The 18,483-nt window shown below is 38.5% G+C and overlaps 1 protein-coding gene across 1 annotated transcript; it reads left to right on the top strand.

Moving 5' to 3' along the window:
* The first annotated feature begins 74 nt into the window (after nucleotides 1-74).
* On the top strand, nucleotides 75-17,238 carry LOC144667142 (uncharacterized). The gene is made up of 14 exons (XM_078528531.1): nucleotides 75-2,169; nucleotides 2,675-2,740; nucleotides 3,972-4,116; nucleotides 10,955-11,036; nucleotides 11,690-11,768; nucleotides 12,409-12,499; nucleotides 13,657-13,847; nucleotides 14,415-14,504; nucleotides 14,933-15,021; nucleotides 15,185-15,263; nucleotides 15,736-15,885; nucleotides 16,202-16,254; nucleotides 16,711-16,768; nucleotides 16,882-17,238. Exons 1-14 carry the CDS (start codon nucleotides 346-348, stop codon nucleotides 17,044-17,046), a joined length of 3,162 nt encoding a protein of 1,053 aa, XP_078384657.1. The 5' UTR covers nucleotides 75-345; the 3' UTR covers nucleotides 17,047-17,238.
* Nucleotides 17,239-18,483: the final 1,245 nt, after the last annotated feature.

Raw genomic sequence — 18,483 nt, 5'->3', positions numbered from 1 at the left:
CTCTCGAGTGCTTGGCCTGTTTCTTTTGTTTTTGACGTACTGTGCACTTTGAAGGTATATCAGGGCAATACTTAGTACTTTTATATATCTGATTCTTCGAAAAGGAACTATTTTCATCCATTGAAAGGGAATTTTCATCACTTCGAGCAAGATTGCTGGTCGAGTATTGTGGAGTTATTTAGTTTCCCAGCAACACTTGCAAACATGGAAGGAAAAATGGCGTTCACTCAACATTCTTGATTTGTTTTCGTCAGGTCGCAAATTACATGAAACCTTTCATGTACTGGGCTAAATTAGCCGCTATTCTATTTTATCATTTTTCGTCACTATAGCCAATTATCTAGGATGGACGCAAATGTAAACAACCTATTTTTGGAGGTACAAGAACCGTCAACAAGCTGCTCCCAGAAAAGACCCTCGAAATCTCGTTCTCGAGTTTGGGAAAAGGTTGTTTGGTTTACGAGAAAGGCAAAAGGAGTCAAAGACAGTAAAAATACCTCCCCTGAGGTGCAAAAGAGCAATAATAATACTAATGTGGACTGTGCTGTCAGTAACTGCAAAACATTTGGAGTAGAAAAATCCGAAAACAAGCAAAAAGTACGCAAGACGCGAAGCTTCAAGTATCTGAAACGACGAAAAGTGAGGCAGTTTGGACATGAACTGAGCTCAGAAGCAGTCGAAGAAGAAGTCAATGTGCAGGACTGCGGTACAGCAACCGGAACCTTTCATGATTTTCAGTCCGAACGACGAATATCCCGACACGAAAGAACAACAAGTAATAACAGTCTGCTTAGTGAGATAGCGAGGGGAATGAACTCTTCACAACAAAAAGTCCAGGAAAATGTTAAAAGCGCCTTATCTCTACCGCTAGACGACTTGTCATTAAGCGAGGGCCCAATTTCTGATAGTTTATCTCCGAATTTTCCACGAGTGAGGCGAAGTGTTAGTTTTTCCGGGCCGGCTTACAACAGCTGGCCAAGGAAGAAGCGAACATACTTGAGAAATTCCGGTTCCCGAGTTGAGCTCCTATCACCCCCTGTGAAGCAAAAATGCGTGTCTGGGATAAGGAAAAGAGCATCATTTAGTGGATTTGATTCTTCTAAGATAAATTTGAAGAATTCTTATTTGTCTCTGTATAAGGGGGTCAAAAGTACCCCTCACCTACCCCAGGGAGGTCACATCAGAAACCAGAATGGTCTAACTATCGGTGCTATTCATTTCTACAAAAGCCCAGCTATTTATCAAAAGGACGAGACAACTCTTAAACTTTTTCAGAGAAAGAGTCAGACAAGACAAGCAGATGGCGAGTCAGGTGTCTACAGGTCAACAGATGGGACAGAAATGGGAAAGGACAGAACGATAGATACTGTGTTACCAAGAGAATCAGACACAATAAGTTTTACAATTTCTGAAACAAATGAAAACAGTAATAATATAGCTAACTGTAGTATGTCGGGTGAACACAATTGCCAAAGCAACTCGACTTGCGAAGGACAGACCAGCAGCAATGATGTCACCAACAGTACAAATAACTGCCTTTCTTTCCACATCAAAAGCAGCGACATGCAGAACTCTACCATCTCTGCTTTTCTGTTAGAGGGAGAATGCTCTAGTAGCTGCTGTATGACAACTAGTCCAGTTGATTCTTCTGACGAGGATTCTGTCAAGGAAAAGCCGTTGGTGTCAGCCGAGAAAGGGACACCTGTCAATTCTACAGATGAAAGCATTCTCACAAGAGATAATGGTATTAATTACACAGTTTTAGAATCAAACATTCATGAAAATGGGCCCATAAGAAGACTTAGCAATGGGTCTGATGAAGCTATGGACATCCCTGAGTATTATTCCAAAACCCCTGAGCTTGAAACTAAGGAAAATGTATCATGTTCACCACAGATTCACCAGGACAACACACTCCCTGTCACTGTGTCTGATGTAATTTCAGCTAATAACAAAGAAAACACTGACATTTTTAATGCAACTCAACATGACACATGCAGAACTGTGGCTCTTAGCTCTCTACCGACAGTTGACGAAGTCAGTAAAGTTGACATGACTCCCACTATTTCTTGTTCCTATGGCAACCCGCAAACTTTGCAAGCAGGAAATAAAATGCTGTGGCAGAGAAAGCCGACAGTCAATGGGGAACAGTTTAAAAAGTACACCGAGGTTAGAACTAATGCTGTTTTGCCCTTTCATTGAATTAGGAAGCATGGTAGCCCTCTGGTTAGTGTGTTGGAGAAGTCTGGGTTCAAGCCCTGGCCAGAGATTGTGTTGTGTTTGCTGGGCAAGACAGCTCAGTGCCTGTCTCCACCCAGAGATATGAAAGAATACCAAGATGATAGAAACTTCCAGTCAATCAACGCTTTATTTTACAAAGAAGGTTATTGGCTTGTGTAGCCTTGGGCTAATGCGGACCTTTTTTCAAGTTGATGAAAATATTAGTAGTTCTGTTCAATAAGTTGTAAATCAATATATAAATATTTCAAATGAGAATATTAAATCTAATGGGGATGAAAAGCAAAAGATATAAAACATAACTTTTAAAGTGTATTGTGGATGGAAAGGGTTAAAGCCCTGTTGGAGGACTTGTTCAACTGACAGTTAATCCCCCCAACCCCCGAAATACTCATGTTGTTTTGTAATTTTTCTAACATCTCCATTCTATTTGTAGGATATTTTGCACTGGTTTAGGGAATTTAATGATGAGCAGAGGAACATATTAATCAAACGACTTCTGGTGAGTTTATTAAAACCCAATTTTTGCAGCTAAAAATGACTCAGACTAATTAGCATTAATTGGCATTCAAACAAATGTACCATGCAATTTTTATAATTAATTAAATATATTCCATAAATAATTATCTGTATTGTATGTAAATGTAATTAAGTACCTTTTTGTGTCATGAAAATAGAAACAAATAAACATTTTTTTTCTGAAGCAAATTAGAGCTAATGAATACAATAATTAAAATCTAATACCAAAGTAACTTAAGTAGTAAAAATAGGACTCAAAACAAAAACATGTATCACTCAAAACAAAAATATTTCTTACTTACTGATGCAAAGCACAGGAAAAGTGCCTTTAGTTTGAAAGCCGTGGTCTTGGTCTTGGTTAGCAGGTTACTCTGTAGAAAACAACAAAATTTCTGCCCTTGGTTTGATAAGAGGACTAAGATCAGGTGTTATTTTATTTACTTATTTATTCTTTACTGGTCTAAAGCATATATGTTGTGGTTCAATTTGACCCTTGGTATAATCTGGTATTAATTTTTCTTTGGAATGAGGTAATCATATATTGCCATACACCAGAGCAAAGGAAAATACCAAATTGTACCAAGGGTCAAATTAAATCACAACATATTATATAAGCTGAAGTATTGTAGTTCAAAATAAATTTCAGGTCAAAATAATTTTCAACTAGTTTAATTTGTATTTTTCTTTGTTTTAATTAAGGATTATGGTAATAAATCTGGAAATCTAGAACAGGAAAATACAAATCAAGGTAGTTTGAAATTATTTTGACCTGAAAGTCATTAAAGCTACAACATAAATATAAAGTGCAGCCAAAGAAAAACCAGCGCAAACACATAATAACTCTACTGTGCATTATGGCTTTTAGGCTGGCTTCATTTTATTTGTTGTTGTTTCTGTTTTTGTTGTTATTGAACACTTTGTTCATTTTGAATTATGTAAAAGTCACCAACATGAGAGGACAAGGCCCTGTAACAAGTCTCTTGAAGAGTTTACATGAGGAGACTAGTCACAAGCAATTGTTCTCTTATGTGTTCCTACCATTATTTTGAGGGACAGGTTGCAGGGACCAAACTTTGGTACTTATGACTAGATATTTTGACAAAAATGGGTAGCTCACACAAAGGGACTTGTTGCAGGGGCAAGTTGAAGGGTCTTGTCCACTTGTGTGCTTTGACCTTAACTTTTCCCATTACAAACTATCTTTTGTTTTACAGGAAGAATGTGAGTTGCCCCAGATGCATATGCTGTCTGTTGCAATGGAACCTGTACTGCACAAGAGCTGCCCACCAAATTGCCAAGACATGTTATCCTGGTTGCCACACCATGTTGCTTTACATGTTCTGTCATTTCTTGATTCAGGTAAGATATACACAGTCCAGGGCCCGGTTGCATAAAAATACTTAAAATTACGGGCGATTTTCTGTAACAGCTCTCTGCGTTCCGGTGAATGTTTTCAAAGCGTTTTGGTTTTCCCAGTGCTCTTTAGTACGTTTTCTCCCGATTTATCCTTATAAGCACGGGAGAAAACCCCTCAGAGCACAGGGAATGGCTGCAGAAAATCTCACGTAATCTTAAGTATTTTTATGCAACCGGGCCCAGGCCTTTATAGTGTAGCTTCTCCAACCAAAGCCAAGTGGCGAAATTTTGTGCAAATTCACATAATTTTATTAACGGAAGATTTCTAACAAATTATTGATCTTATCAAGCTGCGCACTACAGAAGCCATAAAATGATGTTTTTAGACTCGCATGCTATTTGTAAAGAATTTGCTCAGTTAGACTTGGTTAGAGAAGTTGCATTGTGAGAGGTCATTCAAAGGTCCTTGAAATTAGAAAAGAACACTTGAAAAGCTCTTAAAATAATTTACCTGTTAACGCCTGCGTCGCACATGGAGGTTGGGTGCCAAGGAACCTGGGTGCTGGAGCTGCCGACCCCAAACCCAGGTAGCAAGAACACCCCGAAAGCCTGCCCTAGCCACAACCCAGCCACGAGCCCCGCCCGCCACACGCAGCCCCATCCCAGCACCCGTCACACTGAATGAAATTCAGTGGAAAAAAAAAAATTTCAAAGTAAGCCAGAACGCCTCGAGCACTAAACTCAGTGAAGCTACGCGACTCAGTGAAAACTACTAGCACGTGCAACGGCGCACGCATAAGAACCCGGCAGATAACCGCTGACCACGAGAGCCCCGGAGGTTGCCCGCAGCGCTTTGACCAGAAGTAGATGCCATGCATAGGAAATTGCCAGCGCCAACGCCACGCTAATGCCAAGCTAACGCCAGACAACTACAGAACAGCCACAACTAGCTCCTAGTCGTTAACTAAGTTAAATAATATATTTAACTTCATTAAATAATCATGAGAGGCAAGTTTTATGAAGTACATTTTTTATACTACGGTTCTACTACCCGTAGTTGCGTAGTAATATAAAGTGGTAAAAACGGAATACATTTAAGTGCGATTGGACCGTAGTAGCGTAGTATCGTAGTAGTTTTTTGTAGTAAATTTTTTTGTACTACGGTTCTACTACCCGTAGTTGCGTAGTAAAGTGGTAAAAACGAAAAAAAAAACATTTTAGTGCGATCGGAACGTAGTAGCGTAGTATCGTAGTAGTTATTTTAAAATATTTTTTTATACTACGGTTCTACTACCCATAGTTGCGTAGTAAAGTGGTAAAAACGAAAATACATTTTAGTGCGATCGGACCATAGTAGCGTAGTATTGTAGTAGTTTAATGAGGTAGATTTTTTATACTACTGTTCTACTACTCGTAGTTGCGTAGTAAAGTGATTCAAACGAAAATACATTTTGGTGTGATTGGACCGTAGTAACGTAGTATCAAATACAGTCTGACCGCCAGACCGCAGACGTGTCTGTTTCACCCATCACGCGGTGTTTCAACCTATGCGAATAGTTGCTAGAAGCCGTTGGTAGTTGCTGGTAGTTGCTAGAAGCCGTTGGTAGTTACTGGAAGTTGTTGGTTATTGTTGGAAGTTTCTGGTTGTGGTTGGTAGTTGTTGGAAGTTGTTGTTGTTGTTGTGTTTTTTTTTAATTTAAATTTCATTCACACATCACACTCTATTTACAATAAATATTCACAATATAATTTTACAACAACAAATCTACTAACTAACGACGAAAACTTACTGACTTAAAGGAAAAACAGAAACAAAAAAAGAAGGAAAAACATAACACGAAAATCACCTAGTTTACAACACTTTTTTTTCTGTTCCATAATCTTAGATGTAATACATAATAGCGAATAATAAATAACTACCCAGGACAAAAGCCAGCCCATTTTTAGTGCAGAATGCACTATTGTGATGGTTTGTTGGGGGCTGTCGTCCGCTAAACCCCTAAACCCCTAAAGCGCTATGGTGTAAACTTTAATAGTCAATTAATTAATTAATATCAATTAATTAATTATTCCTTGTGGAGGGGGTGGGGGTGGGGAGCACCTGACCGTACCCCTAGGTAAAACCTGGAACACATCTACGTTACTTTCATATGAAGATCTCAAAGGTATATATTTGTTTCAGAAAACCCTTTGCTCTCCTTGTGGTACTACTCGACGTTCTAGGGTAACGTACTTTACGCCAAATGCATGCGCAGTTTAGTCTACGTTTTTTGCTGGAACTCTCATGAACATTGCTTGTATTGCGTGTTTGTGGTAGGATTCCTGCAGACTTCGTGGCGCCAAGTGAAAACCGCAAATTAATTAAATTAAATTTTTAGACTTACACAGCGCTTTCGTAATTAGGAATGCAAAAACTTGCACCGGGATTTTCGGCGTGAAACTCCTGGTAACCAGGAAACAAATATCCTAGCTTTACTGCGTTTTAAAAAACCTTTCGAAAGAGATGTTTTTTGACTAGATTTGCTCTTTACTTTTTGAGAAACGTCTTTCGTGCGGTTTTAAACGCAACTTAATTAAATTAAAGTGACAAATGCCATCGATGTCGCCGTGAGACATAAAAAAAGAGACAAATGGACAAAAGGTCACGTTACGGCGTATTTAAGGAAAACAACAAAAGTATCTTGTTACAAAAAAAAAAAAACAAAAAAAAAAACAGAAGTATTGTGTTACGTTTGCAAAGATTAGCGTAACAAAAACCCGGGAAGAAATACAAGTGGTGTTTCAGCAGGCAAATAAACACGAACATAAAACAATACTTTCAATTGTCGACTCCATTGCATTCTGCACTGTCCTTTGAGTCTCTGAGTTTATTAAATTGATTTAAAGTATTATTCTTAGTGCAAATGTATTTTTCTGTTTCAAATTTGATTTTGATCTTTATCTTAAAGCCAGCAAGGCGTGGAATAGTTTGAGATCTTCTGCAATCCCAGAGGTATAATTTGGCTTTCAACAGGAGATAATTAAGTAGGGGACATTCTAAATCTAAGATTCCCAGTAATACATCCTTTAAAGTAAGGTGAACGAATTCGTTTGATAGCGAGTAGAAGTAAAGTTCAAAATCTTTCCAGAAAAGTTTTGTGAATACACAGTCGAAAAGAAGGTGTCTTAAGGTTTCTGGATATAACTTACAGAAGGAACATTTGTCGTCTGTAATAAATCCTATCTTACATAATTTAGTATTAGTATAAAGTATAGAGTTTAGAACCTTATATTGAAAAGCCTTAACATATGCCTCAGAGCAGATAATGTGCGGCAGGAGAAACGCTTTTTCAAGTTGATCATTATTTAAATTGAAATCACGCTTAAGAACTAATGAATAATTAGAAAATTGTGCTTTTTTACTTATAATCAGTGCATAATAGTCTTTCGATTTTTTCGTTAAAATATCAAAACTATTGTTTTTAATAATCAAAGAGGGTGTCGATGATATGATAAGACTCTGTGGTATTTAAATCGAATCGAAGGTCGGTGACATAAGTGACACTGGACTCAAAAAGAGTTTTGTAGAATATTGGTTTGTTGTCTATACGAATGTCTTTGTTATTCCATAATATTTCTAGCCATTGTTTCTCTGTAGAAAACGCTTCTCGGAAATCTGCCCACCATTGAAGCAGCTCAGTATAGAAGCTTGAAGAGATTGTTAGTTGTTGGTAGTTGCTAGTAGTTGATGGTATTTGCTGGAAGTTGTTGGTAGTTGTTGGTAGTTGTTGATTGTTGTTGGTAGTTGTTGGTAGTTGTTGATTGTTGTTGGTAGTTGTTGATTGTTGTTGGTAGTTGTTGGTAGTTGTTGATTGTTGTTGGTAGTTGTTGGTAGCTGTTGGAAGCTGTTGGTAATTGTTGGTAGTTGTTGGTAGTTGTTGATTGTTGTTGATTGATGTTGATTGTTGTTGGTAGTTGTTGGTAGTTGTTGGTAGTTACTGGTAGTTGCTGGTAGTTGCTGGTAGTTGTTGATTGTTGTTGGTAGTTGCTGGTAGTTGTTGGAAGTTGCTGGTAGTTGTTGGTAGTTGTCGGTAATTTCTAGTACTGGTTGGTAGTTGTTGGTTGTTGTTGTTTTAAGGACATGTGCTATTAGCTAGAGCCATTTTGACAGGCACTTACCAAATGACGTCACAATAGTTTGCCATGGCAACCAAGTTTGATACATGATTAAAGTGAAAAAACCGGAAATAGAATGTTCAAATTCTAATTTACTTTGTTTTAATTGAAAGACAACAACCGACTACGCTACTACGCCCTACGTTAACAAGACTTAATTTGTTGTACTGTAAAGTGCTTTACGCTACTACGCTACTACGCCCTACGTAAAACATGTTTTGTTTTGTTTTATGCAAGGTCCGCTACGCTACTACGCTACTACGCCACTATGCCCTACGTGAAACATGTTTTGTTTTGTTTTATGCAAAGTCCACTACGCTACTACGCTCTACGTAAAACATGTTTTGTTTTGTTTTATGCAAAGTCCGCTACACTACTACGCCACTACGCCCTACGTAAAACATGTTTTGTTTCGTTTTATGCAAAGTCAACTACGCTACTACGCAACTACGCCCTACGTAAAACAAGATTTGTTTTGTTTTATGCATGCAAAGTCCACTCAGGCTACTACGTTACTACGCAACTACGCCCTACATAAAACAAGATTTGTTTTGTTTTATGCAAGGTCCGCTACGCTATCACGCTACTACGCTACTACGCCCTACGTAAAACATGTTTTGTTTTGTTTTATGCAAGGTCAACTACGCTACTACGCAACTACGCCCTACGTAAAACATGTGTTGTTTTGTTTTATGCAAGGTCCGCCACGCTACTACGCCCTACGTAAAACATGTTATGTTTCGTTTTATGCAAAGTCCACTACGCTACTACGCAACTACGCCCTACGTAAAACAAGATTTGTTTTGTTTTATGCATGCAAAGTCCACTCAGGATACTACGCTACTACGCAACTACGCCCTACGTAAAACAAGATTTGTTTTGTTTTATGCAAGGTCCGCTACGCTATCACGCTACTACGCCCTACGTAAAACATGTTTTGTTTTGTTTTATGCAAGGTCAACTACGCTACTACGCAACTACGCCCTACGTAAAACATGTGTTGTTTTGTTTTATGCAAGGTCCGCCACGCTACTACGCCCTACGTAAAACATGTTATGTTTCGTTTTATGCAAAGTCCACTACGCTACTACGCAACTACGCCCTACGTAAAACAAGATTTGTTTTGTTTTATGCATGCAAAGTCCACTCAGGATACTACGCTACTACGCAACTACGCCCTACGTAAAACAAGATTTGTTTTGTTTTATGCAAGGTCCGCTACGCTATCACGCTAGTACGCTACTACGCCCTACGTAAAACATGTTTTGTTTTGTTTTATGCAAGGTCAACTACGCTACTACGCAACTACGCCCTATGTAAAACATGTGTTGTTTTGTTTTATGCAAGGTCCGCAACGCTACTACGCCCTACGTAAAACATGTTATGTTTCGTTTTATGCAAAGTCCACTACGCTACTACGCAACTACGCCCTACGTAAAACAAGATTTGTTTTGTTTTATGCATGCAAAGTCCACTACGATACTACGCAACTACGCCCTACGTAAAACAAGATTTGTTTTGTTTCACGCATGCAAAGTCCGCAAAGCTACTACGCAACTACGCCCTAAGTAAAACAAGATTTGTTTTGTTTTATGCATGCAAAGTCCGCTAAGCTACTACGCTACTACGCAACTACGCCCTACATAAACAAGATTTGTTTTATTTTATGCATGCAAAATCCACTAAGCTACAACGCTACTATGCAACTACGCCCTTCGTAAAACAAGATTTGTTTTGTTTTATGCAAAGTCCACTACGCCGCTATGCTTCTACGCAACTACGCCCTACGTTAAAAAGATTTGCGTTGTTGTTTTTATTTTATTTTTTTTTTACTGCAAAGTACTACGCCACTACGCTGCTGCGACCTACGTTAAGCTTTGCCTTACTGCAAAGTACACTACGCTACTACGCAACTACAACCTTTGTTAAACAAGATTTGTTTTGTTTTCCTGCAAAGTCAAAACCATCTATGTCATATATTTTACAAGATTTTTTAGTCTTTGATTACAGTCAGGTGGGCAAGTGGTTTTGGCGGCCTTTTTTGACAAGTGTTCGTTGCTCCCAAGGCTAACTTTTGTCAATGCTTGCGTAACCGAAGAGAAAAACGCTTTGCTCGCCTACTCACATATACTATTCAAAACTCCATAATAAAGTACTGCTACACAACGCTGCTAGCACGGCTCACGTCTTCCAAACATTTCATCCTCTTAACTTATAATGAACAAATTAAAGTGTCTGGATGTTACTACGGTACTACGGCGTAGTATGGATATTTTTTGGAAAGGCCACTCATTTTTCTCGCCGGGTATATAAATAATATATTTAACCTCATTTAAAAATGTGGGAGTTTTCATTATATTTGTTTGAATCATTAGACTGAATATCCTTCTAATACTGAACAGTTCTTAATTGAAAAAATAAACAAAAAAAAGCAACTCGCTTTGCAGTGCCAATCATGCAGTGAGGAATTCATGTTATGCAGCCTGGATTAAGTCCAGTCAAAACTGCTCCGAATAATGTATTTCTTTAGGTATTTTTATAATAACTGATTCAGTTGAGCTAAAGAGATGAGTGAAGGTATCTGTAATAATCTATTAAAATCTAAGAGGCTGTGAATCTGCTTATCACAACTCTTGAATTAGTAGATCTGTGTTCTATTTTTAAACATCATTCTGTTTCTTTCTAGTGAGTTTGTGCCGCTGCAGTCAAGTCAATTGCACATGGAACAATTTAGCTAGCAGTCCTTTATTGTGGCAGAATCTGTGTGGGTAGGTATCTGAAATTTGTAAAATATTGTTACTTGTGCTGGCATTATGCAAGGTAGGCCAAGTCTGCATCAGATCAATACGACACATTTTGCCAGATGCCAGAGCTTATACCGGTTTCCATAGCCTTAAGTAACTAGGGGTATTTCTACTGCCCCCTAGATGGAATACTAGTCTTCACAGGGTTACCCCCCCCCCCACCCCCAAGCCTGAAATCCACCAGTACTCATTTTTTCACCTTTTTGAAGAAAATGCACTGCAAGAGTAAAGTGTCTTGACGAAAAACACAGTGCAATGGCCCCAGCCAGAGCTTGAACCCGGACTGCTTGATAACTGGAACCCAGCATGCTAACTATTAGGCTGCCACTGCTCTCAAATGCAAGCCATGGTGCTTGGTTAAGTTTGCACCCATACCAAAGGGATTCACACTGCTGGAGCCAATCGCTATTTGTGGAACATGAAACACTGCTACTCCGCCCAGATGGGGTGTTAGTCTGTTGTCAGTTTGCTTACCAGTACTACAGTAAAATATTTTATGATCACAAAGAGAAAGAAATTAAATTGTAAGATGAAGCAAAACTTAAAACCTTTCTCTACATCATTTAAGACATTTTAATTTTTAAGTCAACCTGTTTTACTTTTTCTTATCCATGTAGACGGCCCAACTGGCAATTGTCAAGGATTGGAGAAGAGAAGGAAAAGAAGAAGTACACTATGAAAGGCGGAACAGTGCAGGTACATGTACATAAGGAACTGCCATCAATCCTGATTATTATGAGCCCTCAGCTTTATACATCTATGTTTTTATGGTTTGTTATTTATCAATAAATTGTTACATTTAGAATAATAATAAATTTAATGAAGTCTTGTTATCATCCCTGTAAGCGGGGGCAGGGGGGTCTCAACCTTTTACTTTCCTTACTATTTATTCCAGGTTCCTGCCCCTTTCTTTAGTGGTTCCCATCTCTTTGTGCTATTTTTTATTGCAAAATATTATGCAGTGTTGTGTAATTTTTCTTAATTTCTCCGGTTCCTGCCACCTTGGGAATCCCCCTTCCCACCCTCGCTTCTCCCACCACCTGCCCCCTATTATTCCAGGCTCCCATCCCCCCGTCCCCCTCTACCTTTAAGGATTCAAATTCATTTAACTCAACTGGTTGGTGAATGGAAACTAATTTTAACTTGGAAGGTGGGATGTGCCCCTTATAAATTACCGGTACAATGTATATGGAGTACTTCTTCCTCTTTAGCTTTGTTGTTTGTGGGGGGTCTAAATAGATCATTCTGAGGTTACATTTTATTACCTTCAAGTAACTTATAATGATTACCTTCCAATTGTGAAACAAACTAAATCATTTGTTAACTGTATTTTTAGTGGAAGAAGATGTTTGCATCAAGATTCCTTTTACATCAGAACTGGTTAAAAGGGAAATGTGATGTGCGGACATTTGAAGGTCACACACAAGGTAAACATTCTTTCATGGATCTAATTTAAAAATACTTTTTTTTCTTTTCTTCCCCTTTCTCTACAGTCGATGTGTTACAACTCAATTTTTTTATACAAACTAAGGGGTGGGAATGGTCCTTCATAAATATGTGTCTTGCAGAGTTTTAGTTAAATTTAACAGGTCTTATTTTTTTTAACTTTCCACACCTTCTTGTAGTCACAAGTGCTTTTGTAATGTTAAGAAAGTTACAGGCTTCTGGAAAAAAAATATTTTAGTCTCCTGTCTTGCAAAAGGCTTGGATTTATCATTCTCCATGTCTGAAATATTGACAGTTATGAACTTCCTGATGGAAAGCAGCATTTTGCTTAACTTATGCTACTTGTGAAAAGGGAAGTGATAACTTTATGTATCAACCCTAGTGGTTGGAAAAACCTAGCACTTGACCATCAGTAATAGTGAACAGCCAATAAGCGTGCAAGAAAAGTACTCAGTACCTTTTGTGGCTCCAAAATAAAACAGAAATTATTATATACCCCCTGGGGTGGGTACTTGACCTACATGTATGTTTTAGGTATAAGGGTGCTGCTAGGGGGTTTGAAACCCTGACCCTGTTTAGGACAATAAAAACCTTAAATACCTACCCTGTGTAGGACAACACCCCCTATTTTAAGACCCTATTTAGGACAAAGGACAACACCAACAATCATTTACGCTTTATTGTGATTGCGTCCCGTACGCGATGTTTGACCCATTGAAATGCAAAAACACCAATCCAGACAAATAAAATAATGCTTTTTATTGAAGCGAAAGCGAAAACAATGTAAATACATGGACGACAGTCTTGCAGCCATACCCTGTCTAGGACAGGTTCAGGCGCTGTTTAGGACAGAGGAGCTTGAAATTATATACCCTGTTCTGGGCCGGAGGAGACCAAAACCATACCCTATCCAGGGGCACGTCCCCGTATAGGCCATATAGGGGAGTCCCCCCCCCCCCCGGGATATACCCCCACCCCTCCACTCCCCAAATCTCTTGCTTTTGAGACGAAGGCACCAATGATTGAGGCTTCATTTCTGCAGCTTTCTTGCACCCGGTCTTCCTACTGGCTTATTTTTCTGAACTGCAACTGCTAATCAAGCCTACCAATGATACTGAAGGTGAAATTCATTCTACAGGTATCTCATGTGTTCAGTTTGATGACACAAGGATTGCAAGTGGCTCATATGACAAGACAATACGAGTGTGGGATATTCAGAGCGGTGACTGTGATGCTGTGCTCACTCTAGCTGGTCACTCTGGGACAGTCCGGTGTCTAAATCTGAATGGTAACCGACTGGTTAGTGGTTCTGTGGATCGATCCATCAAGGTAGTCATAAGTAATCATCATAAGGAAATTATAGTAATTTTTCTTAGACAATTCTGTGAAAGGTGCAATGAGGTTAACCCTATGTGAAGCACCAACCTGTGAAACAAGGCCAGACCACGACACTGGGAACTCCTTGCCCTACTCTTTGCAATAAGTGTGTGGGCTCTTTAATGTCCCCTGCTGACCATATAACACTGAAGATGCAGGAGACAGGAGACAGCGCTTTTAGTTTATCGTTGTAATCCTAGAAGACTAGAACATCTAACCATTTGCAGGTATCATTACAAAGGCAGCACGTTCTCCTCAGCTATTTTAAGACCCTGAGTGTTGGTCCAGTCTGGGAGCCCAACCCGAGACCTCCCGCACAATAGTCCGGTGCTCTACCAACTGAGCTAACCAGTATGTGTACATGAATATTATTATGAATAGATTCCTATATTATGGCCCCTTTTAACAGTTCTCTTGTCTTGTTTGCACTTTCCTTTCTTCTGACTTGAGTACAACGTTTTCACTTCCAGAATCAAGCTTCATGTATGTTAGTTAATGTTATAATTGAATGTTTTTCAGGTGTGGGATTTGTCATTTGAATCATACTGGAGTGGTGCTTCATGTAAGGTCACCATGGTGGGTCACATGCACACAGTTCGCTGTCTCCAGGTAAGCTGTCGTTGAGTGAAATTAACCATTAGTAGAAACTCTTTCGTGTTTTATTGGAAATCTGCGAAGCTGGTTGGTTCTCCCACTGTTTTGTAACATTATCTTGTGCATTACTCTTTGAAAGGCTAATAATTGGCCAATAATTGATTTTTCGCTTAAAAGTACATAAAATATAGGTTTTGGAGTGCAGTCCTTAAGAGTTTTTACAACTGCTTGCCCTCATTTTCTATGAGTGAAAGTCAACTTGGCTGCATCTCATGACTATTTGCTCATAGAAAACTTGGGCTCGTAATCTAATTGTTAAATTCTTTGAAACGGTAATTAGTAGTGGTAAACACATTACATGCTAGATCATAAGAAAGACAAATTTATCAGTCTTACAGTCTAGTGTAATGTTATTTAAACCTCATCTGGCTTTGTACTCCTAGGTTGATGACAAGAAGGTGGTGAGTGGATCTTACGATAAAACACTCAAAGTTTGGGATATCAAGACTGGAAATTGCCAGCTTACTCTCAGGTATTTTCAGAACTGCTTATGGTGACCAACAACAGACATTTTAAAACATTTGTGCTTTTTCTTTGGAATGTCACCTTCCTTCTGTGCTTAGAGATTAATATATGTATTCAGAGTTATCCAGATTAAAATCTAAAACTTACTGAAGTGTGTTTTTGTTATTTAGGGGTCACAATGCTGCTGTCCTGTGCGTCCAGTTTGATGAGAGAAAAATTGTCTCTGGATCATATGACAAGACCATTAAGGTAACCAACTAACATGACTTAGTCAAGGTTGGTATCAAACTACAGTCAAAACTGCTATTAAGCAGCCCTATGTTTAGCAGTCACCCTTTATCGAGTGACCACTTATCATATTCCCAGAAATGGCTCCCAATATGTTCTGTAAATGCTGACACAGTCACTGTTTAGACTTTACTGTTTAGATGTTGATATTTGGTTTACAACATAGAGGCTTTCCTTAAAAGCAACACTGTAATATCTGATAGGCAGGCATGAACTTCGTCGAACATGCAATTACTTAGTTCTATTAATCATGTTTTGCATAATTACTGAAGTTTACCACCCTCAAAACTAGTAGCATGGCCACTATAAACAACATTTACATTACATTTTTACTCTCCCTATTACTAGTTTTCTTTAGAAATTTTAATTATCTCCTCCCCACCCCCTCATCGTACTTGTACATGTAATGAACTGGTGTCATTGTGTATTACAGGTGTGGAGTCTAACAGAAGGTTCATGTCTAATGACACTAACGGGCCATCATGATGCTGTTACTTGTTTGAATTTAACATTTGACAGCAGGAAAGTCATTAGTGGCTCTCTGGACCATAATCTGAAATTTTGGGATCTGCTGAATGGAAAGGTGAGTGCCAACCAACACTTTGTCAAAGGTATTAATGCACCACTCTTGTAACCACTTAAGTTCCTTCACATCTGCAAAGATTAGGGGTCGTGAATGGTCCATTATAATTTGCTGTGCTCGCAAAATTAAGCTTCTGCTCGGAATGCTCGCAAAATTTTAGTGGGTGCTTGTTTGCTAATGGTCACATATTTTTACAAGTGCTTGCATGCTCTGTTTTCAGTGGAGGTAGCTTTTTGAAAAGTGCTCGTTGCTCGTAAGGCTAATGTTTGTCAATGCTCTTGCTCGCTAATCAAACATGATTTGTGATTTGTTTTAGTGTATTGGTACATTAGATTGGATCAGATCTGAGGGTCACACTGGTGTCATCAGGTATTAAAAACAACAATAACCTTACAATTAATTATGTTAATTGCCATAATTTGTATAAAAGTCTGCATTGGAGCCAAGTGGCCCATCAGGCCAGAACTTATCCCAGGTTCCATAGAATGAAGCAACTAGGAGTATTTCTACTCCTCCCTGGATGGGATGCTAGTCCATCGCACAGTTACCCCCAGCATTAAATTCGCCAATACCCACTGTGAGAGTAAAATTTTAATGTCTTGCCCAAGAACACAATACTGTAAGGGCCGTGAGCGGACCACTCAATCAGAAGTTCAGCACACTAACCGTTGTGCTGCCATGCCTCCTTGTCCATACCATGGACCTAGTTCTCAGAGGAGAAATGGTGGTAAAATTTTCATACTCACACTATTAAAGTGAATTATTTAAGTCTGGAAACTTGTGTAGTTCTCATTTCATATGCCTGTATTTGTGTTCATTTATCAGATGCCTTCAGACGGACAGCTGGAGAATAGTGAGTGCTGGAGATGACAAGACACTAAAGGTAAGATAAGTGTGTTTGTTAAATCATCTTTATTTCCCAAATTATCAATAATAATTTCCACAGTTAATTCCTAAAAATTCATCTCTTTTGTATTGCTCTTCATTCAAACACAGATGTGGAGTTTGGAAAGTGGGCAGCGTCTGCTGACTCTACGCTGTCACACAGATGGCGTGACATGTCTACAGTTCAATGACTACAGCATAGTCTCAGGATCTTATGACAAAACTGTGAAGTTGTGGGACTTTACTCCTTCACATGAATTTTTGACTCCTGGCTAAACTTACCTACTGATGGAGAACAACAAGACTAGTTCACTCTGTTAATGTGCTGATAATATCTTGACTCTGAGCAGTGTCTCATTTTTTTTTTTTTTGATTAGACCATCCATCTTCAATGATGTGACAACACTCCCAAGGGGATGGGCACAGGGTGCCTTTCCTGCCCAACCCTCCCTCCCATATATTTTTTAACTTTTTACGTGATTGTGTAATTCCAAGATCTTTTTTTCTGGGCTCCAAACGAATCAATGATGAAATCACAAATCAATGATGAAATCACAAAAAAAAGTAACAAGGTATAATAATATTAGACCATATTTTCTTGAATTCAAATCTACAAACACTTGATTTCCTTCAACGAAATTGTGATTTGCAATCCCTAAATGAATCTTTCCTTCTAACAAACTCGTATGTATTTCTGTGAGTTAACGTATACCGTTATGTTATTGTTTCGTCGTTCAATCATTTCAAACCATTCTTTAGAATCACCCCTACCTAAATAACATGACCACCCCTTATAAAAACATTTTGAGCTCACTTAAAATATTTATATTGATCTCTGAACTGAGAAAAGCCTAAAATGTCTGAACTTTTCTTGAAATTATCACATAATAATCTGGTCCATATCAACTTTTGGTTTTACATGTATCTGCTTATCCTATTTATCATGCTGTGGCACAACCCTGGAAGGGGGTACTCAGCAAAGTTTTGTATGGAGAGGCTCCACCCCCAAAACCAAACCCTTCTTTTTAATATACCATTATTGACAAAACAGGTAATTAATCCTTTTAAATACCTTCCATTTAAAATTGTAACCTTACCTTATCACATACCTACAGTGGAGATACTGCATCCCTTTTCTAAGTTACATTTTATTCCAGTTACCCCATAAAACACCGTTTAACGTTTTTTGAAAGACCGATTTTAAGACCAAAATAACATTTTCTGCTACCCTTTCCTGTAGTTACACTCATGAAATCCGTACCCTTTTGTATACCTACAACCTGAAAATAGCCCACTCTAGGGAGTACCTGCTCTCCCCAGGGGAGGAGGTGTGCACAACATATGGTTGTACTGCATCCGTGGTTACTCTCACTTGACAGAAGTGTTTGTTTGAATGTGGTACAAGGGTCACTAAAATATTTGTTGTTATAGTTGAGTTTTCTACAGACTATTGGTCACATGCTTTTTATTGAAATTTATATACAATACAAACAGAATGGTATCAAAGATTTCAAATAGGATAGCATTGCTCCAGATCCAAAACAGGTCAAAAACCTGTGTATGGATACCTCACTTGACAAATCTATGGAAAACTTCTGACAATTTGGTGAGGCCTATATCTACAGTACGATTGACACCTTTCCTTGAAAACGCATCTGAAAACCTGGGATAGAAGTCTTACTTACAAACAATGTTACTTCCTTATTTTCATTG

This window comes from Oculina patagonica, chromosome 10 (assembly GCF_052425735.1).
Source record: "Oculina patagonica isolate OP01 chromosome 10, crgOcupat, whole genome shotgun sequence".
NCBI classification, from domain to species: domain Eukaryota; kingdom Metazoa; phylum Cnidaria; class Anthozoa; order Scleractinia; family Oculinidae; genus Oculina; species Oculina patagonica.
The sequence above is the reverse complement of the archived record's forward strand: the minus strand, read 5'-3'. Positions and strand labels throughout refer to the sequence as shown.